Consider the following 22,586-nt stretch of genomic DNA (forward strand, 5'->3'; position numbering starts at 1 on the left):
TCTTTTTGTTTCTTTTTATCAATTTGGCAGTAAGGTAAACAGGAAAGATTTGGATGTGATTTATCCTGGAGCTTTAAGTTCCCATCTGTAATAGCAGTGTATGGCTCTAATAAGGATGATTAAGGAAGAGATAATAAATAAAATGAAGGAAAGGACTGGAAGAATTATAGGTACAATACAGGAGTTAGAGTTGGAATTGGGAATAGTAAATTGGATTGGAATTACGGGATTTCTAAGACTATAAAATCTTATTTGGAATTTTAAGAAACTTGTCTTTGACATTAGAACTATTGAGAATGTGAAATGGAATTTTCTGATTTCATAGTAGAACATAATTTGAGAATAAAGTTACAGGAAAATTGAACAGATGCACCCTTTAGATTTTTTTAAATTTTATTTTTAAAATTTGTTTATTTGAGAGAGAGAGTAAGAGCCAGCTCGATCAGAGGAAAGGGCAGAGGGAGAGGGAGATAGAGAATCCTTAAGCAGACTTCTTGCTGAGTGTGGAGCCCAACACAGGGCTCGATCTCACAACCAAGAGATCATGACTGAGCCAAAATTGAGAGTCAGATGCTTAACTGGCTGAGGCACTGACGCACCCAGGCACCCCAGATACTCCCTTTAAATAGAAGATTAAAAATTTAGATGTGTGGTAGTATTGTGAGTCTTATGTATGTAATCACCCTCAAAGAAAACCTTAAGTTCGTCTTTTTATCATGAGAAGAAACACGTATGACCTTTTAGTATGGTCTCGTTGTCAGTCAAATAGAGGAGTTCTATGTTGGCCCAGTTGATATTTAATAATGGCACTTAGGCTAAATATGAATAGAGTTGATTTTCTTCTGTTTAAGTTGAATAGTTAAAATTATCTTTTGGGGGGTGGTTTTAGAGAAAATTGAGAAAAAAGTTCATGTATTCTAAGGATTGAATTTTTAGGGCTGACGTACTAGGTTCAGTGGTCCTGCAGATGGCAGTATTTATACTAATTTAAACCTAATATGTGGTGTAACTTCTTTAACCAAATGAATTTTTCCCTTGCTTTCTTTGAACATCAGGGAAAACAGAACCATTCGTATGACTTAACTCAGTATGCTTTTATGATCCAGCGCTTTTGTTTTAGTGTCAGAGGTAATAGGAAGTTTAGCTTTAATATTCTTTACTTAAAATAGTAAATAAGAAATTAAAGGCATTTTTCAAAAATTGGCAGTATTTTTGTGTGTGTGTGCGTGAACTTAGGTACTTTATTTACAAACTGAGGGGTTTAATTTCAATTTTTAACTCTAAGAGAAATTTCTTTTCCTATACGTTAGTGGGGAAAATAGTATGTTATTTTAAATTTTTATTGGTATGAAACTAGGTTTAGTTTTTTCAGCCAAAGCAAATAGAAATTAAAACTTAATCCCCCAACCCTTTTTCTTCCTGCCTTCAGCCTTCAGCCTTTTCCTTTAAAAATTTTTTTCTAATTCACACTTAATTTTGGATTTCTTCAATTAATCAGTCTTAGTTTTCCAGCTTTTCCTTTCATTCCCTTTTTATCACCATTGTAATGCATCATGATGAATCTTCATTCTTCTAAGAACTGTACGTAATTTCCATTCTTTGATACAAGTGCTACTTCTTTAGTTGGCTTAAATATTAGAGGTTTCTGAGCAATCAGCCCATGTAGTCATTAGTGCTACTAAAGGGGCTGTATTTTTCTTCACATGTTAGCCTGCTTCCATACTGTTTCAAGCCTGTGACATTCCATAGAGCAGGTCCTGAACATGGATATTTTGTCATTAGTTGAATGCAACCCTTTTCATCTCTGCCCTTTTATTTAAAATACTATTTGCATTGGAATATTTGAATCCATCTCATACCTTACTTTCTTCCTTTCTCTTGTATCCCTCTTTGTCCTATTTTATTCTTTTTCTCCTTCTGCATGGTTATGCTCCATGCCTTAGCTTCTGCATGTAGTTCCCACTTAGCAGCACAGAGAAGGTGTCTTGTCAGTGTCATGCTGCATCTGCCTTTCACTGGTATCTAAGCAACAGCAGCATGGGTTTGATGTCCTGTGGGAAAATGTCCCACATGAGAACTTGTTATATATATGCAATGAAGGGGCTTCCTTCATTGAATTTAAACTCGAGACTCCTTCAAATATTATCAGAGCTGGTTTGATAAAAAGGTAATTGATGCTATAATTTAGAATTAGTTATCATTGGATTTGGCACCACTTCCCACAAAATGTCAAACAGAAAGAAATTCTACTCCATTCCTGGTCTTTTTCATTGGAAATAGCATTCTAAATTGTAGTGGTAAATTACTTCCCTGAATCCCAGTGGTAGCCGACATACCATGGCAGCTTTCCAACGTATGCTTGCTTATCCATTTTACAGGTGTAGCAATGATGCAAATAGTCAGCTGCCCGTATGTAAAGACAGTCGCTACCACCAAGACCGGTAATTTTTTAAAACCATCTTAGTTTGTTTTGTCTGTAAGTTGGCATGGTAGTGAATGTTGTTGTTTATCCTTTTATTTATTTATTTTTGCCCAAGTGAGTGGATTTTTTTATATTTTTCTTTTTAATGAGCAGTATAAATACAGTTGTCATATTTGGCCAACACTTAATTTTCCCAATTGCCTGTAGTATTAGCTTCTTTGGTTCACAAAAGCAAAATAAGGTCAGATCACTTTATATCTTAATTTTTGTAATAAGTGTAAACAACTTCATTCTCATATTCATAACATTTAATTTTATTTTTTGATGTGTTTTTAAGTTAAATATAAAAAAATCATTTCCATGTGTAAAGTGATGTGATTATGCTTGCATGCTAGTGAGTATATGTGTGTGAATATTTGTGTGTATAATATAAATTTACATTTGAAACTTATTGAAGATAGCTCCCAAAACTTAAATTCTGGAATAGGATATGAGGGTTTTTTTTCAATTTGGATTCATATATCCTTAATTATTTGTATAATGTCAGCTTGTGTGGCTGTCTTGTTAAAAAAAAATTAATCTTGGTTTATCTTTTAAAAAATAAATAGAAGAAATTGTTGTTTTTTTTTAAGGAAAAGAGTAAACTGACAGTTAACAGGGACATCTGACTTAATCACTTAGTATATTAAAGTGGATTTGATAATAAACTCAGTCATTTACTTTAAAACTGAGAATTTTATTCATACCCTTCTAGGTACCTTAGAACTAGAAAATAATTTTGCTTCAGGAAATATGCTCAGTAAATGTTTGTTGTCTTGATTTCATTAGAATTTGAGAAATTCTTTATAAAAATTATTTCTCTTCACACGTACAGAATGTGTCATCATTTTTATAATTATTGTTAGGACTTCATCATAACTATTATCCAAATTTTTGACTGTTCTTAAGGTACTTCTTGGGTTGAATTTCTGAACCTATTTGAATTTAGATCTTAGAACTAAACCAGGGAAATAGCTTTAAGTAATTAAATCACATTTTAAATGATTTGGTTTTTTGTTCCAACTGGTTCATTCATTTATTAATACTTATTAGAAAGATGTAGCTCATATTTTAAAGTTTCATTTTGCTTTACAATTTGATACTTGGACCTAACTTTGTATTCTTCTTCTTTTAGGTGTGTTGCCAGGCATGGCCCCTCCTATCGTACCTATGATACACCCCCAGGTTGCTATTGCAGCTTCCCCTGCTACCTTAGCTGGAGCGACAGCAGTTTCTGAGTGGACTGAGTATAAAACAGCAGATGGAAAGACATATTACTATAATAATAGAACGTTAGAATCAACCTGGGAAAAACCCCAAGAGCTAAAGGAAAAAGGTATAGTTTTAATGACTTGTTGAGATGTAGTAAAAGCTATGATACTATAAATAGAATGCTATTTGAAATTGAGTTAATTCCTTTTTAACACATTTGAAGTATTTGCTAATTCCGTAGTTGTTGGATTATTTATTTCTACCAAATTGATAAATACATATGTATTTAAAAAGCCAGTTCCACTTACACGTTTGTCCATGATTTTTCCATCTGGAGAAATTAAATTATACATCTGTACACATACATATTTTTGCTGTTAGGAATTGCATAATTATTCTCCTGTGTAATTACTGATGTCTAAGATTAATAGTACTCTCAGGAAGAGATGTCTGTATTGCATGTGTTCTGAAAAAAGAAATGTAGGCTCTTGGAGTCTTGGATGAAGAAAACTCATAATTTTCTGTATCACAGGTTCCTCTTTCTAAGAATCTTAGTATCTTGTCCCTTTGAGCAAAATGAATCATTGCTACAAATGATACTTGAGTGACTTGAAAGACTATATCCCTCTGTAGTCAGTGGTTCTTTTCTAGTGACAGTTTTCTGATGGTATAGCAAGGTATTTGAAGGTGACCAGTACATTATATTGAAATTGATGATACAAAGAAGAACATTTTGTCTTTATAGTTAATAATTTCTAGTTATGGAATATCTTAATTGCTTAGTCTCTGAAAGTTCTTGGAAAATTACACCAAAAACCATTGAGTGACATTGTCTTAACTTTGTAATAGAAAAATTAGAGGAGAAGATTAAAGAGCCAATTAAAGAACCTTCTGAAGAACCTCTGCCAATGGAGACGGAGGAGGAGGACCCTAAAGAAGAGCCAATAAAGGAGATAAAGGAGGTAAAGGGCCACAACCGTTAACCTGGGAGCCAGCTTTAACTGTTGGGTACAATTTACTTGTAATTGAAAACCCATCTGATACAGATTTAGATAATTGCTGTAGTCTGATTTCTGAAATTTAAGGGTTCTTTGAAGTTTGTATTTCAGTTTTTCCTTTGAAAGTTTCATTGAATTACTTCTTACGGTAAACCAAGGCCCCTAGAAGGGACCAGGGCATCGACCCAGTCCCAACCTCCTGATTTATAGACTGGCACATGGTAAAAATTTTAAGTACAGTTTTATATTTGGGGAATGTGATATTTTATCTGTCTTATTCTGGCATGGAATGATCTCTACACAACACTAAAAGAGCTCTGCTTTTTGGAAGCTTCCTTTATTCAGTGAGGGACTAATGGTAGTATTGTTTTATTAGTAAGGAAGTTAGCAGGAGAAAGAAATAACCTTAAATGAAGAGGTCTCGTCTGATTTTCTATCCTAAATTCTCCATTTCTGCTCCTAAGCAGATGGTTAGTGAGTCTGTAAGATAGGACCATCTGCTGTTGCTGGGGTCTGCTATTGTAGAATTCGGCTCTGTCTAGGGAGCAAGGATTTAGAACTTTCTTAGAAATTCCCACTCAGGGTCCTCACTATGCTAGCAACAGACCTTACGTTGGTTGCACTTTGAGGTGTTCACAGTATTACTTGTATTTGTATAAGATACAGGTATAGTTTTGTGATACTAATTAAATGGGAGTAACATCATTTCCCTTAGGAGCCTAAAGAGGAGGAGATGACTGAAGAAGAAAAGGCTGCCCAGAAGGCGAAGCCAGTAGCTACTACCCCTATTCCTGGTACTCCATGGTATGTACTTGGCTTAATTAGTAAGTTAAATTTATTTCGTTCTTGTTTGCTTATTTATTGCCATATTTGATTGTTACATGGTTTATCATATAGGAAGAAAAGGTGCTTTAAAAAAATACACGCCAAGTAGATGTTTTTATCTAATGAATATTTTGGTTCTTCTTTTTTGTAGTTTGGGTGTTCAGACCTAAAACTCAATTGCTGCATTGTCTTTCTCCTTTCATGGTACTGTCCATTAATGTTTATTGTACGTGATCATAGACTTGAACTGCTGTGAGATCCTGAATCTCCTTTTTATTGTTTAAAATTAATTTTGTACATCTGCCCACATACATGATTATATTTATAGAACTGTGTAAAATTGTCTTTTTACTTAAGTGTACTTTTTCTTCTTTGGTTTTCCCTTTTCTTCTCTCTGCTCTCTCCTGTTCCTGCTCTAGCCCGTTTAATCCATATACAGTCCACATATTGCAGGAAGTTCTTCCTTACGTCTTGTAATCTATAGGTTCCCCTCCATTGTGTTTTCATTGCTTTTTCCTTTCTGTTTTTGTTATTTAAAAAAGAAATATGTTTGTTACCTGGAGGCTCACAGTCTGAATGTTACTGTTTCATCCCTGTGGTACCATTTCAGTCTAGAAGTCCTGAATTTCCTGCAAACTAGCAAGTATATGTAGAGACCTGAGCAGATTCACATGTGATCTTTTTGGCAAGACTAGTTCATAAGTGGATGTTTGGCAGTGTCTGGAGACGTTCTTGGTTGTCATAACTTGTAAGGGATTAATAGCCTGTAGCATCTAGTTGTTAGAGGGCAGGGGTGCTCCTAAACATCCTGCCAGGTACTGGAGAGCTCCCTACAAGAGTTAATTATGTCCAAAATGTCAATCGTGCTTAGGTTTTTACAGTAATGAATTGATTTGAGTATTAAAATTCATAGATTTAAATACATTTTCTTTGCTTCTGTCTGTTATCGTTCTTATTCTTACTGAAGTTCAGTTAATTCAACTAGGGCTGGGTGAAGCCTCTTAAGGTTGACTGGGGTTTTATGTTGCGACCCTGTCATTGATACTTTCCTTGTTTTCTACTCTGACAAAGATGTTCGTGGCTTTCTCATGTATTTCCTGTCTTAGGCCTAGATTCGGCCATTTTGCTTTTTGTGGGATGTGGCACGGATTGAAAATGCACACATTTAAAGATACATTGTGAGTTCATATCATTACTTGTAGTTGAGATTTACTACAAGGCTTTTACTGAACCTCATCATCATTTTAATTCAGCATCCCCTTTCCTGCTGAAAATCCTTCTGCTGAGTGATAGCAACGTAATTACTCATTTGCTTTTCTCACATATAAGTCACAGAATTGTAGTACCACTACTGTCACTAACAGTGTGATAGAGAAGACACTTTTTAACCTTTTTTACCCCCCCCCTTATTTTTATGTTCAGGGCATGTCACTCCAGGGATTTATAGTCAAATTACTATGTTTTAAAGACATTTGGAATAATTGTCTTCTGTATATTTCATTCCACCAACTTGATACATTAAACCTCATTTTAAAAATAATTAAGCAAAAATATTTACCTGGATCCAGAATCCAAGTTATGGAAACAGTCTGTTTAAAGAATATGTTCCTAGGTTGTGGTTTCTGAGTTTGAGTATTGTACATGAAAAGCTGGTAACCACCTCTGAACCCCACCAATCTGAAGCTTCGTGGATGCTAATCAGTTTTCAGATTTGAGTCTGTCCCCAGATTAGTGGAATTTTCTTTTGGAATTTGTTTAATTATTGCTTCTCTTTATCTGTTTGTTTTTCCTTTTTTGGAACATTTGTTATTTGCATGTCAAGTTTCTTATATTTATCATTCTCTAAACCTTTTTCTGTATGTTTATATCTATAGTTTTTGTGTCCTGCTTTCAGTTATTTTCTTATTGATCTGATATTATTAGAAAAGAATATGTGAATCCATAAAAACATTGGATATGAAAGAATTATGTGGAGGAAAAAATTAAAGAATTCTACTTTCCCCAAGCCTCATTAATGAAAGTTTGGTTACATATGCCTTCTGGACCCTTTGTTACATTGTTTTGTGTACACATGTACAGAGTTGTGTGGTGTGTGTGCATCTTACAGTGTCTTAAAAACAGTGTATTCCTTGGGGCGCCTGGGTGGCTCAGTTGTTAAGCGTCTGCCTTCGGCTCAGGGCATGATCCCGGGGTCCTGGGATCGAGCCCCGCATCAGGCTTCCCGCTCTGCTGGAGCCTGCTTCTTCCTCTCCCACTCCCCCTGCTTGTGTTCCCTCCCTCGCTGGCTGGCTGTCTCTTTGTCAAATAAATAAAATCTCTAAAAAAAAAAAAAAAAACCAGTGTATTCCTTCGTGGTTTTTACTATGTCTCAGAAATTTTGCTATTTTTGTACATTTAAATATATTTGTGGGGCACCTGGGTGGCACAGCGGTTGAGCGTCTGCCTTTGGCTCAGGGTGTGATCCCGGCGTTGTGGGATCGAGCCCCGCATCGGGCTCTTCCGCTGTGAGCCTGCTTCTTCCTCTCCCACTCCCCCTGCTTGTGTTCCCTCTCTCGCTGGCTGTCTCTATCTCTGTCGAATAAATAAATTAAAAAAATCTTTAAAAAAAAAAAAAATATATTTGTGATCACATAGTATTCTGTAAATGCATAGTTTTTCTATAAACGGATGATGAGGTTGTCTCCCACCCTAGCATTAACAAAAGTTGCTGTTTAGGACATCCTTGTACATGCTTCTTTGTGAACAACATGCAAGTATTTCTGTTGGATTGATTCCTAGAGGTGAAATTGAATCAAGTGATACTGTTATTTAATATTTCGGTAGATACTGCTAGGTTGACCTCAGAAAGGTTTTGGTGTTGGGGGGGAGGGGCAGGCTGGACTGTGCCTGTTAGTATTCCCAGCAATAGCCTCAGAGTACCATTTTTCTCTCCCTCTTAACCAGTGTGGCATATTCTATTTAAATCTTTGGTAAGCTGTTGAGAAAAAGATTTCTGTTACATGTTTGCAGAATGCTGGTGTAATTCAGTTTATTTCATGTTCATTGGCTGTGGATTGCTTCCTTCACAGTTTTCCTCATGTTTTTTATGGACTTGTCTTTTTCTTAATGATAGGAGAGAGGTTTTTTTTTTTTCTTTTTTTAAGAGTTTATTTATTTATTTATTTACTTAGAGGGAGATAGAGAGCTCAAGGGAGTGTGGGGAGAGGCAGAAAGAGGGAGAGGGACAAGTAGACCCCCTCTTGAGCATGGAGCTTGATGCAGGGCTCAATCCCACGACCCTGAGATCATGATTTGAGCTGATGTTAGATGCTTAACCTACTGAGCCACCCAGGTGCCCCAGAAGAGACCTTTTTATGCATGCTGTTAACCCCTTTAATTTTTGTATACATTACACTTTCTCCCTACCTGTTGGTTTTTATTTTATGTCTTGTCATACATAAATATTGTATTTGATGAGATCAAATTTACTGATCTTTTATTTATAGCTTCTAGGTTCTAGGTATTTCTTAGGGACTGTCCTCCATCCCCTAATGCAACTATATGTTCCTAGTGTTTTTACAGTCCATCTGAATACATGTAAGATAACTGCTTGTGTAAATCATTTTCCAAGGTCTGTCAGTGAAAAATTTATTGTCAATAGAACTTTAATTCCTTAATTTTTTTCTGTTCCTTGTAAAATGAGTAAATGCTAACTTTAAGCAAAACAAATTACTCAGGGCGGCCTGGTCAGCTCATTCAGTGGAGCATGCGACTCTAGGTCTTGGGATTATAAATTTCAGCCCCATGTTGGGTGTAGAGATTATTTAGGAAAACGAAGAAAGAAGACACAACAATTATCTTAGCTAAGCAGGCTATGCCACTTCATTTGGATAATCAGATTTTTATTAGTGTTTCTGTCTCTTCATATCTTCCAATGTTGCTCTCGAAGTAACTTTCTTCAGAGTTAAGAAGCTAAGTGTAAAACATGAAGCTTCATATTTTCCTTACCAATATTGGAATTTTTTTCCTGGTATTTCACAGCATTAGTTTGACTCTTCTAAATAAAGAGATCAAAATTAGAAGCATTTTTTATTCCTTAGGATCAGTAAACTTTAGTTTCTGGTTTAAGACAATTTTTAATGTTTTGACAAAAGTTTTTAAAGGTTATGGACTGGGATGCCTGGTGGCTCAGTCAGTTAAGTGTCTGCCTTTGGCTCAGGTCATGATCCCAGGGTCCTGGGATTGAGTCCCGCACCGGGCTCCCTGCTCAGCTTCTCCCTCTGCCTGCTGCTCCCCCGCTTGTGCTCTCTCTTTCTGAGAAATAAATAAAACCTTAAAAAAAAATAAAGGTTGTGGACTAATTGTAATTTTTTCCTGTGCTTACTGAGATTGTATCCTACAGCTTTAGCTTGCAGTTACTTTTACAGTGTCCTGCAGAGTGCACAGTGAGGGCTGTGTATATTTGCCGTGCTTTCCTGGCGTGTACTCTGTATTGGTTTTTTTTTTTTTTTTTTAATGATTTTTTTATTACATTATGTTAGTCACCATACAGTACATCCCCGGTTTCCAATGTAAGGCTCGATGATTCATTAGTTGTGTATAACACCCAGTGCACCATACAATACGTGCCCTCCTTACTACCCATCACCAGCCTATCCCATTCCCCCACCCCCTCCCCTCTGAGGCCCTCAGTTTGTTTCTCATAGTCCATAGTCTCTCATGTTTCATTCTCCCTTCTGATTACCCCCCCTTTCTTTATCCCTTTCTTCCCCTACTGATCATCCTAGTTCTTATGTTCCATAGATGAGAGAAATCATGTGATAGTTGTCTTTCTCTGCTTGACTTATTTCACTTAGCATTATCTCCTCCAGCGCCGTCCATGTTGTAGCAAATGTTGAGAACTCGTTCTTTCTGATAGCTGAGTAATATTCCATTGTATATATGGACCACAACTTCTTAATCCAGTCATCTGTTGAAGGGCATCGCGGCTCCTTCCACGATTTAGCTATTGTGGACATTGCTGCTATGAACATTGGGGTGCATATGGCCCTTCTCTTCACTACGTCTGTATCTTTGGGGTAAACACCCAGTAGTGCAATGGCTGGATCATAGGGTAGCTCAATTTTTAACTTTTTAAGGGACCTCCACACTGTTTTCCAGAGTGGCTGTACCAACTTGCATTCCCACCAACAATGTAGGAGGGATCCCCTTTCTCCACATCCTCTCCAACAATTGTCGTCTCTTGCCTTGTCTATTTTTGCCATTCTAACTGGCGTAAGGTGGTATCTCAGTGTGGTTTTGATTTGAATTTCCTTGATGGCTAATGATTTTGAACACTTTTTCATGTGTCTGTTAGCCATTTGTATGTCTTCATTGGAAAAGTGTCTGTTCATATCTTCTGCCCATTTTTTGATTTGTTTATTTGCTTCTCGTGTATTGAGTTTGAGAAGTTCTTTGTAGATCTTGGATACCAGTCCTTTATCTGTAGTGTCATTTGCAAATATCTTCTCCCATTCCGTGGGCTGCCTCTTAGTTTTTCTGACTGTTTCCTTGGCTGTGCAGAAACTTTTAATCTTGATGAAGTCCTCCCATAAATTCATTTTATCTTTTGTTTCTCTTGCCTTTGGGGATGTGTCATGAAAAAGGTTGCTTTGACCGATGTTGTAGAGGTTGCTGCCTATGTTCTCCTCTAGGATTTTGATGGATTCCTGTCTCACATCGAGGTCTTTCATCCATTTGGAGTTTATTTTTGTGTATGGTGTGAGATAGTGGTCAAGTTTCATTCTTTTGCATGTAGCTGTCCAATTTTCCCAGCACCATTTAGTGAAGAGACTGTCTTTTTCCCACCGGATGTTTTTTCCTGCTTTATCAAATATTAGTTGCCCAAAGAGCCAAGGGTCCATTTCTGGGCTCTCTATTCTGTTCCATTGGTCTATGTGTCTGTTTTTGTGCCAGTACCATGCTGTCTTTGTGATCACAGCTTTGTAGTACAGCTCGAAATCCGGCATTGTGATGCCCCCAGCTTTGTTTTTCCTTTTCAACAGTTCCTTGGAGATTCGGGGCCTTTTCTGTTTCCATACAAATTTAAGGACTATTTGTTCCAGTTCTTTGAAAAATGTCCTCGGTATTTTGATCGGGATAGCATTGAAAGTGTAGATTGCTCTGGGTAGCATGGGCATTTTAACTATGTTAATTCTTCCGATCCATGAGCATGGAATATCTTTCCATCTTTTTATGTCTTCCTCAATGTCTTTCAAGAGTGATTTATAGTTTCTAGAATATAGGTCCTTTACGTCTCTGGTTAAGTTTCTGTATTGGGTTTTAACTTAGGAAAATTGGTTTTTCAAGTTTTACTCACTTTTGCATATACTGAGAGTGGCACAGGGCCACTAATTGATTAGCTCTTCTGTTTCTGTAGGTTTTTGTTGTTGTTTCCAGAGCTTTTTGCTCTAGTATTTTATTATGAAGAAGTTGAAACCTATAGAAATGTTGAAAGAATGTGTCTAGAACAGTGAGCACCATGTATTGACTTAGCTTCTAGAATTAACTTTTTAGTCTGTTTGTGTTACCATTTATTTACCATCTCTCAGTGCATCTGCCAATAATAATTTTTTTGATAGGTTAAAAGTTGCGGATATTAGTACACTTCATCCCGAAGCATTTTATCATGCGTACATGCATATTATTAGCACAGGGCAGTTTTGTTTTCTTTTTTAAGATTTTTTTTTTATTTATTAGAGAGCAAGAGAGAGTGAGCAGAGGGAGTGGGACTAACAGACTCTGCTGAGCGTGGAGCCCAGCGCAGGGCTCGATCCCATGAATCGTGAAATCATAACCTGAACTGAAATCAAGAGTCAGATGCTCAATGGACTGAGCCATCCAGGTGCCCCAGCACAGGGCATTTTTTTGGTACAAGAATTCTTTGTCCATAATTTTTCTGTTCTGAAATGTCGTGATAGCTTCTCACTCCACATTTAGTACTGATGGAGTATATTAGCACACTTTGGTGTTTTGAAGTCAGCATGAATTAGTAAAATAGCATCTCTCTCTTGAAGTAGTTACTGCTGTTAATAATTAAATAGTGTTTTAGAAACTGTCATAGAAAGTTTAGGGTACTTTTTTTTTTCCCCCAGTAAAGTTAAACATCTGTCAGGATGGCTTGAGTATCTCAGGATTGTTCTTTTTTAAATTTTTTTTTAAGGTTTTATTTTTAAGTAATCTTTATACCCACCGTGAGGTATGAACTCACAATGCCAAGATCAAGAGTCACATGTTCTCCCGACTGAACCAGCCATGTGCTCCTCTCAGGATTATTCTAATGGAACATAGTATATAACATGTTTCCCCCACACCTGCTTTAATTTATTTATGTTTTTAAAGATTTATTTGAGAGAGAGAGAGAGCACACACATGAGCATGAGCAACAGGGGCAGCGGGAGAGGGAGAGAGATTCCCAAGCAGACTCCGTTCTGAGCGCCGAGCTGAATGTGGGGCTCGATCTCACCACCCTGAGATCATGACCTGAGCTGAAACCAAGAATCAGACACTTAACTGACTGTGCCAAGCAGGGGCCTTCACACCTGCTTTTAAAATTAATTGTAAAGAGAGGTCAAAAGTGGAAGTGTTTTGTTTTCCCTAGGATCAATGAGCTTTGGTTTTTTGTTGGATTCAAGACAAAAAAACACATCTAGTCCCATTTCCACAAAAGATTTTGATATAGTAGTACATTTTCTCATTTTTTAAAAAAAATATTTAATTTTAAGTAATATCTACACCCAGCGTGGGCCTCAAACTTAGAACCCCCGAGATCAGGAGTTCCATGCTTTTCTGACTGAACCAGCTGGGAGCCCCCATTTTCTCATTTTTTTGTGTTACTCAAGTAAAATTGAAGTATGGTGAGCTGAAATATTTAAAGTTCATTTCCACAATCAAAATAAACATTTCCAATAACCCCGACAATTTTCTTGTGTCCCTTTGTTATCCATCCCTAAGGATCCTTCTGCTTTCTATTTTAGATTACTTTGTATTTTCTAGAATGTTATGTCAAGAATCATATATACTTTTTTTGTCTAGCTGCTGCTTAAAAATATGACAAATGTACTGAGATAATTCACATCCTGTACAGTTCACTCATTTAAAGTCTACGACTCCATGATTTTTAATATATTAATGGAGTTGTGCAGCCATTACCATATTCAGTTTTGAACATTTTCACTCCCATTCCGCCCCTCCCCCCCCCCAACTTTAAGGATGTTTTACTGTGTTCTTGCTCTGTGGTTTCTGGTAAGAAATCCATGGTCATTGGACTTGTTGCCCTGTTTGTAGTGTGACATATTTTAGAAGCCGGCATAGAAAATTTAGGGTAGGGTTTTCCCCAAGCAGAGTTAAAAATCTACATAAGTGACATTTATGTAAGGCATTTTGATATAATCCCTTAGGTTTCCTGAAAGCCTATTGATTATTTTTTTCCTCTCTTTATTCTTCGGGTGGGATAATTACCGCTGACTTTCTAGGTCACTGATCATTCCCTGTCATCTCTGTTCTGTTTTTGAGCCAATCCAAAGAGATTTTATTTCAGTTGTGTATTTTTCTTTTTCTCTTTTTATTTTTTAGTTTTATTTTAATTGTTATATAGTTAACAGGCAGTGTGATATCATTTCAGGTGTACAATATAGTGATTCAGTACTTCCATACATTACCTGGTGCTCATGACAAGTGTGCTCCTTAATCCAGATCCCCCTACTCACCTCCCCTCTGGTAACCAGTTTGCTCTCTCTAGTTAAGAATCTGTTTCTTGGCTTGTCTCTCTCTCTTTTTTCCTTTGCTTCAGTCGTGTGTTTTTCATCTCTAAAGTTTTTCGTTTTGTTTTTTTTACAGTTTCTGTTTCTCTAATGAGAACTATGTTTTCATTCAGGTTTCTTTTTTTCCTTCATCTCATGAACTCTAGTTATAATTGCTGCTTTAAAGTCTTTGATTATCTCAACAATAGAGGTTTTGTCTGATATTTTCAACATCTAGATCAACTTGGCTTGGCAGCTGTTGATGAACTGGTAATTATCTGGCCATAAGTACCTGGTTTCTATTGGGAGTTTTCACTGCCTGTGCTGCCACCACCAAGCTACTACTGTTTGTGTTTGGGGGCCCTTAGGGCAGAGGTGTGAGGGAGGAAAAATGGGAAATTTATACCCTTGCATTTGCTGCTATATATATTGACTCTCTTTCATACTTATATTTATTTTTTAAAAACTGTACGCAGTCCTTAACATTCTCTTTTTCTCTATTTTTCTGAATTTCTTGTAATGAACAGGAACAGTGAGCTGTAGTGGGCTGTGGTGTCATAGTGCAATCAATATTTCTTATTTTTTATATCAGGTGCAATAAGATATTAAAGACTTCATAGCAGGTTGCATTTGAGTATGTAAAATTCTGATTTGGTAAATACTAAGAAGTATTACATAATAGGTATTGTGCTGTGGTCTGTTCTTCAGTTTTAGAACTGCTTAATAGCATTCTTATTTGTTGCCATTGAATTCATCCTTTGTGATAGGTTAAAATGTAACACTCACAGATTGAGCCAGCTACACCAAGTTCTTGAGCGCTCTAAATCACTGATTGTGAATTACTTTGCTTTTTTTGGTTTTCTCAGTTACAATGTTGAACTGCTGTTCTAACCTTAGCCACTCAGCTCTCTCCTCTAGAAATTGTATTCAGCTCTATGACTATTATTGAATACAAAGGTGTCCTAACCACCCCCCCACCTCTCCTTTAGGCAGGATGACAAAGACTTAACTATCAAATATGTTCCATTATAGAAGAAACTGATATTTGAATCAATTCGTAGGTGTGTTGTTTGGACTGGTGATGAGAGGGTCTTCTTTTATAATCCTACTACCCGTCTTTCCATGTGGGACCGACCTGATGATCTGATTGGAAGGGCAGATGTTGACAAAATTATTCAGGAGCCTCCTCATAAAAAAGGAATGGAAGAAGTGAAGAAACTAAGTAAGTTTTAAATTAAGAATTTATCCTCTAATTTTATCGTTCTTTTAATATTTTTACAGAAAATATGAGGCTATTTAGGATAACTTGCTGTTTTCAAAGAATATAAGAAATTTGAGAAATGGGAAATAGACTGCTATGCTAGTTTGAGTTCAGTAGTAGAGATACTAAAAATTAGAAAGTTTGGACGAATTTTTTTTGTAAAATATTTATATGTATATTTTTTTAACTTACTGTCCTTGTCAAGATTTTTAGTTAGTCCAGTTATGTTGGTTCTGCTTAAGGTTTGCTCTGTGCTTACTAATAATACTAAAACACTCCTCAGTGAGCCTTTTAGGACTTTTTGTAACTAGTAATATATTTTTTGAAATAATCAGAACTGTATAGAGTACATTTTACTAAACTTCTGTAAAACACAAAATTTTGTAGAATTATAAAAGCTTACTCTTTTAAAGATTTATTTATATTAGAGAGTGTGTGCACAGGTGGGGGGTGGTGGTGGGAAGGGCAGAGAGAGGAGAGCGAGAATACCAAGCAGACTCCCCACTGAGCACAGAGCCCAACCCCCGGCTTGATCTCATGATCCCCAAGATCATGACTTGAGCTGAAGTCAAGAGTTGGATGCTTAACTGACCGTGCCACCCAATTGCTGCAAAAGCTTACTCTTTTCAGGTAGATGAAATTTAGGGAATATAAACCCTATTCCTGACAATATAGAGACAAACCTTATTAAGAGATTATCTTTTAAGGTACCTTGTGTTCAGACAGCATTTCAGTAGATAAAATGAGCTCGTATTTTTACATAATTTTTATTGCATATTTTTTATTGGTAATTTGCCATAATATTGACAGGATTGTGTTTTTATAGAACCCCCCCCCCATGTGCTGTAGAAGCATAAATGAATCACCTGATAGTTCCAATGAAGTAAATCCAAATATATGTCATTTATTATAATTGAGAGATCTTTGTGGGATATATATGGTGCTACATTTTTTTCTTGCAAGTCATTTCCAAATCAGTGAAACTTTGCCTGCCTAGTGGTAAAGATACTAGACACCACTTTTTCCCTTCAGCAGTATTTGTTTTATAGCTGTGATATTGATACTTTACAATCCTAGTGTTGAATTGTGCCAAGGAGGTATGAGATTTGCTTTTGTTTTTATGACTGTTTTCAAATATTCAGTTCAGTTATTTGATAAATTCATGTCTCATGAATTAAACATTTCAAAGTGAATTGGAAATTTAAAGGGAAGGTTAATTTAGGAAGTATAGAATTGTTTAATGTTTTATAAAGGGGAGAGTTTATGGGATGGGTATTTTATATAAACAGTAACTTTTTAGAAGAAAATATTGTGTAATATGTGCATGTAACTATGCATAATAATGTTTGATATGTTTTTGCCAGGACACCCGACCCCCACAATGCTGTCCATCCAAAAATGGCAATTCTCTATGAGTGCAAGTGAGTAAACTACAGATTGTAGCTACTTTTTTTTTTTTTTTTAAGATTTTATTTATTTGGGAGAGAGAGAGAGACAGAGATAGCACGAGTGGGGAGGAGAGGGAAAAGCAGGCTCCCGCTGAGCAGGGAGCCTGATACAGGGCTAATTCCAGGATCCTGGGATCGTGACCTGAGCCAAAGGCAGATGCTTAACCAGCTGAGCCACCTAGGCTCCCCTATAGCTGCTTTTTAATACTGTTAAAGCAAGTGTTCTGGTAGTGACTAGAGGAAGGATTCAGACTTAAATGTTTTAATTGTTGCTTGCTGAATTTTATTCTGACAAGGTTTAATTAAATTTCATCTTACAGTTAAAGAAGAACAAGAATTAATGGAGGAACTTAATGAAGATGAACCTGTTAAAGCCAAAAAACGGAAGTAAGTAATACTTACAGTTCATGTAATTCAGGTAGATTATACCCATTTTAAAAGTTGATTAGGTCCCATTCAGTTTGTGGTTGGGACAGGTAATGTGTATGTTAGGAGGCAGAAGTCATGATTGCTCTCTAAGGCCCGATATTAGAAAGCTTTGCTTTAGAATGCGGAAATGGTGTCCCTTCTGTTGCTAGATGTGCAGAGTACTTGATTACTTAAATATGTATTATAAAGCCAAGTGACATTTTAGGAATTAGAGATAAATTATTTTCAGACATTCATTAAGCCTGAATTTCATAGAAAACGAATTTCCTCCTTAATGTAGACCTCAGCAGACACCATTCCAGAAATTGCATAAATACAGACACACAGACTTCTCTCTTTTTATGTACTTGTCACTTAGCTGGTCCTTGAGTCTGTGTCATTACTGCCTGGTGAAGAGGGAACCTGTGAGCTTAGAAAATGCTTTGGGAGAAAGAGACTGCCATAAGTGGGAGCATTAGGTTGGCCAGTGCTCTGTAGTTGGGTAAAATTATGAATGTTTCTAGTTAATGGGGGATGAAAGGCTGGGGTAGAGGGTATTGGTGTGTGGGTGGGGGGAGGAATGGGACCATTATTTAGCAGCAAAAAGGAAAGTTTAAAGACATTATTAGGAACTGGATGAACCATAGTCCTTATCTAAAAAGGACAGATTGAATGCAGCCAAATTATGGCAAAGAAATTCGTAAGACAACCCCTCGGAAGGGTGGTTCTTTTTAAAAAATCGTTAGCAACAATGTTAAAGATACTAAGATATTAAAGAGAGTCACGCATAATCAACCAAAGTAACATAGCTTTTTCATTTTTGCAGTTGACTTTTTAGTTCTTGACCAAATATGCAAATATTTTTATTAGTTGTAATCAACTGATTTTGTGTTCTTAAAAAAAAAATCTAGAATAAGACATTTGTTTTCTTAGTAATTATAAATGACTGTATTCATTCTGTTTATATAACCATAATTTTGGATGTTCCTACAATGTTAAACTTTTAGGTTGTTTTTAATTGTTTGTTCTTATAGACAACTCTGTAAGGTTTTTAACTGCTTTTATCAGGAGAATGTCAAAGAAGTCCTTTATGTGGATTGCCCGAGCTTCTCTATTTAGGTACAAAGTTAAAAGCCTATTTTTCCTGGCTTAGTTTTTCTTTATTTCTTTTATTGAGATAGATAGTGATAGTTTGTATTGTGACATTTCCATTTAGTGTAATTCTATAAAGGTTATTTGTTTTCATTAGTTATATTTCTTGGATGTCTTTTAACTCTTTATTTAAATAGTTCTTAAATAAATTATTATAAGAGGGTATATTGTTTGGCAAATTACTTTTACCTGTTTGTTTTGTGCATATCTTAGGTCACAGACTATCTCGCTAAGTTCCTGCAGGTCACGGAATATGTCTTCTGTTTCTTTTGATTCATTCCCTAAGTTGCTAATTACCTCTCACTTAACACGTATTTGTGAGTTAGCCTTAGCTCCATTTAAATCTGCTGGGCTACCTTCACTTCCCTATATATAGCATGCTTCTGAAATTGGTGATGTTTTGTTTTCCTGATTCCCTTAAGTTTGTGTAGGGAATATGAACCAATTTTATTTTTATACGTAGCAGATCATATTTAAGAAGGAAAATCTGCTCAGATACACCCGAATATTATTGAATTACTTTCTGTTTTGGATTATTCACATGAACGGGCCTTCTTCCTAGTGCAGATGTTTGAGAGGTGACTCGATTTCATGTTTACAATCTCACTTGAGTGAGAGCAACAGCAACAGGGTTGTCCTTAGCCCTGAGGTGCATTTTTGGAGGAAAAAGAAGTAGTTTAGTCATTGGTGAAAGTTCTAATTCCATCTAACTACTCCTGGGCCTATGTTGCTCTCTGGGACCTGTCCTTCAACTTAAATCTCAACTTACCACCCAGAAAGTGAGTAAAAAAGATGTCAGGTAGGTAAGGTATATATCTCACATATCCACTTGGCCAAGTTTGCAGATATTTTCATTTTCTTTTCAAAATGAATATTTGAGATTACTAAGACTTATACCAATTTTTATTAGATTAAGAAATATTTTATGCATCTATAATGTAAAACATTTTGGAAAATACTGTTTTTCCTTTATCATTTCAAGAACTAAAAATTATATTTTGTGCTGTTTATTTCTAACATAGAGTTTTACTGCAATGTTAGTTTTTTGTTTTTGTTTTTGAAAGTAAGGTAGTTCATTCTGTGTATCGGAGAGACAGCACAATATAGCCATTGTAGCATCATCAGAAGCTCATTGTAATACTATTATTATTATTATTATTATTATTATGAAAGTTGCTTATCCCTTATAGTTCATTTGAAACCCTCAATATAATATTTTTTGCCAAAAATATGCTGCTCAGTAGTGAGTCTTGAATATTCCGTTGATGTAAAGATTTTAGTAAGATTCCTTATTAATATTTTGTCAGTTGATGCCTTATATTTTATTTTTTTATAGGAGAGACGATAATAAAGACATTGATTCAGAGAAAGAGGCTGCGATGGAAGCTGAAATTAAAGCTGCCCGAGAAAGGGCCATTGTCCCTCTGGAGGCCCGAATGAAGCAGTTCAAGGACATGCTGCTAGAGAGAGGGGTCAGAAAACAATCTTTGGGGGAGATATTTCTGTTTTGTATAAGTAATATAAATATGTCTTGCTAAAAGGTCAAATCTAAGGTTAGTGCTCATGTTGTGGGGGGGGGATAAGGGAAGCCTGTCAAATTACTGTACTCTCTCAAACAGCCTTTTTCTTGGCTCATCCTATCATGTTTAACTAAATGCCATTTTACTATCCTTTAAATACAAGTAACATTTAACATTTATTGGGTCATTACATTTTGGTGAGTAATATGAGTATTAATATTACAGAATGGCGGACTACGTGGATAGGTAAGGTATATATGATTCTTTAATACTTTCAGAATGGTTTTGGTTAAAGGAGAACTGGTACTTTATGATATTATTAATAAAGCTTAATTGAGAGGGGGTTTCAGCCTTTTGGTTATATTCACATATTCATTTGAATAATTATAATTGTTCAATTTAAAATCACAACATTGTTCACAAGATTGGAGCAAGCATGGGAAATCAAAATGTAAATCTTCAAGGCTTTTTCTGATGTACTGATTTTTAAAATGTCACACAGTAGTGGTTATTTTAATGACTAATTAAGTGTGTGTTATTTCTATATAATATAGAAATGTTCAGAGCCAATTAGTGTGGAAATTTGCTGTTGCTAGCCTCCCACTGCTTGTCATTTATTAGTGATGGAAACTTCAGTATGGTTTTTATTATGTCTCCTTTTTAAGCAGATGTCCTGTAGATTTCAAGGAAAATTATATGACCTTTATGTTTTTAGAGCCAACTTAATTATGAGGCAATACATTTTTATTTTAAAGGTGTCTGCTTTTTCAACATGGGAGAAGGAGTTGCACAAGATAGTTTTTGATCCTCGGTACTTACTTCTCAATCCTAAAGAGAGAAAACAGGTAAAAGGAAAATAACATTATTTAAGAAATGTATATCCTTTAGCAGCATCATTTTTAAACTGTAAGGAATAAAATACCATCCTTTTGCCCCCCCGTAACACAGTACTTTAAAAACATAGTCTTATATCTTAGAACATAGTTATTGTCTATGTGGACATTGCTGCCTCAGAAATACTTGGATAGTTTTCCCTTTATTATGGACATGGCTGTTGCTTCATGAGCATTTTGTCTTTATGCCTCGTACACACTGAGGTTATAGCTAAAGTTTTCAAAATGCATTTCGTTGTGCTTATTAATTTACTTTTTCTTGGGCAAATGATGCAAATTTAGAGTAGAAAAAGAAAAGGATGGATAAGTGGAAAGGAAAAAGAAACACCTACAGTCTTACCCAGCTGATGGGACCATGATTGGATACTGGTGTTATATATAACCTTCCAGTTAGCGCCAATATATATGTGTGACTGTGTGTGTGTGTTGTAGATAGACAACACTCTAAGACATGTTTACATTTCATGTGCACATTCTCCATCTAAGTGGCATCTGTTAAATGTCTTTTCATTATACACTTAAAGAATTGATGGACACCTAAGGGTCTCTGCTGAACTAGTGTTAACAGGAATTACAGTTGCCTGCTTATTGAGTTGCCATTGATTCCCATGATGACTCAGTGGTACATACCATCTCACAATGATCGCTTCTTCCTCTAAAGCATTGCACATTTTCAACTTACATAGTTTCTGAATTACCTGTACCACCCTGACACTGATCCCTTTAGAATGGTGAGTATGTGGAACCACTTGCTGTAGGGCTGTTGAGCTACAGGATTTCATTTGGTTGTCCGTCCTTTATATTGACAATTTAACAGTTGAAATAATTCTCTATACTGTTTGTGCCATTATGCATGTAGCTCTCATCACAAACTTTTTACGAAGAGAGGACATTTACTGTGTGCCAGACATGTATTTTAGTATGTGTAGTAGAAAAGCATGACTTCCAGATCTGTTTGCATCTGCATTTCAAGCATAGTAGGACTTTTTTGTTTTTATTTGTTTTAAAATGTGTGATCGTCTCATTCTCACCTGAATTGATGGCCCTATCAAAAAGTGTAAATTAGCCTTGATTCTTTACTTCTCCCCATTGCACATTTCAAGTCTGTCAGCAAAATGTACCTCCAAAAGCATGTAAATATCACTTCTTATATACCATTTCCCCCACTATGACTGTATTTCAAGGCACCATGACCATTTCTTAGCATCTGTTTAGCCTCTGACTGATCTCTTTGCTTCCTTCCATTCTTGCTTTTTCTGTAGTCACGTTCTTTTTCCACGTGGCAGCCACACTAATTTTAAAGTTTAAGTGACAGTTTAAGGCATTGTTATTGTCCCTTGCTTAGAAAATGTCCAGTGCTTCCCATTCCATTTAGGATAAGATTGAAATTCTTTATCATGGCTTATAAGATTTTGCTTACACTCTTAACTGCATACTTCTTGGAGGTCTTTTCTTAGATTCATTCATTCTGGCCACACTTCCTTTGTTAGGCCTTAAACAAGTTAGGTGCATTCTGGTACTTGCTCTTCTCTCTGTCTGGAATGTTCTTCCCCCAGGTGTCTGTATATGCTCTATCATTTTATTCAGGTGCTTGTGCAAGTGCCTTCTGATCAATGTATCTCTTTGCCTTCTTTCCTTTATAGCACTCA

The 22,586-nt window shown here is 36.0% G+C and overlaps 1 protein-coding gene across 9 annotated transcripts in view; it reads left to right on the top strand.

The window, feature by feature from the left end:
- TCERG1 (transcription elongation regulator 1) overlaps nt 1–22,586 on the top strand; it is a 62,748-nt gene that overhangs the window by 16,860 nt on the left and 23,302 nt on the right. For 3 of the 9 annotated variants that reach the window (XM_026498981.4, XM_048220913.2, XM_057307096.1), the window contains exons 6-15: nt 2,379–2,441; nt 3,597–3,797; nt 4,523–4,635; nt 5,387–5,475; nt 15,317–15,477; nt 16,881–16,937; nt 17,285–17,351; nt 18,441–18,491; nt 19,861–19,996; nt 20,800–20,889. In XM_026498981.4, coding sequence (XP_026354766.2) covers nt 2,379–2,441; nt 3,597–3,797; nt 4,523–4,635; nt 5,387–5,475; nt 15,317–15,477; nt 16,881–16,937; nt 17,285–17,351; nt 18,441–18,491; nt 19,861–19,996; nt 20,800–20,889 — 1,028 coding nt within the window. The remainder of the gene's footprint in view (nt 1–2,378; nt 2,442–3,596; nt 3,798–4,522; nt 4,636–5,386; nt 5,476–15,316; nt 15,478–16,880; nt 16,938–17,284; nt 17,352–18,440; nt 18,492–19,860; nt 19,997–20,799; nt 20,890–22,586) is intronic. The other 6 variants (XM_026498982.4, XM_048220914.2, XM_026498983.4 and 3 more) reach the window with 3 other exon arrangements.

Source organism: Ursus arctos, unplaced genomic scaffold (genome assembly GCF_023065955.2).
Source record: "Ursus arctos isolate Adak ecotype North America unplaced genomic scaffold, UrsArc2.0 scaffold_5, whole genome shotgun sequence".
NCBI classification, from domain to species: domain Eukaryota; kingdom Metazoa; phylum Chordata; class Mammalia; order Carnivora; family Ursidae; genus Ursus; species Ursus arctos.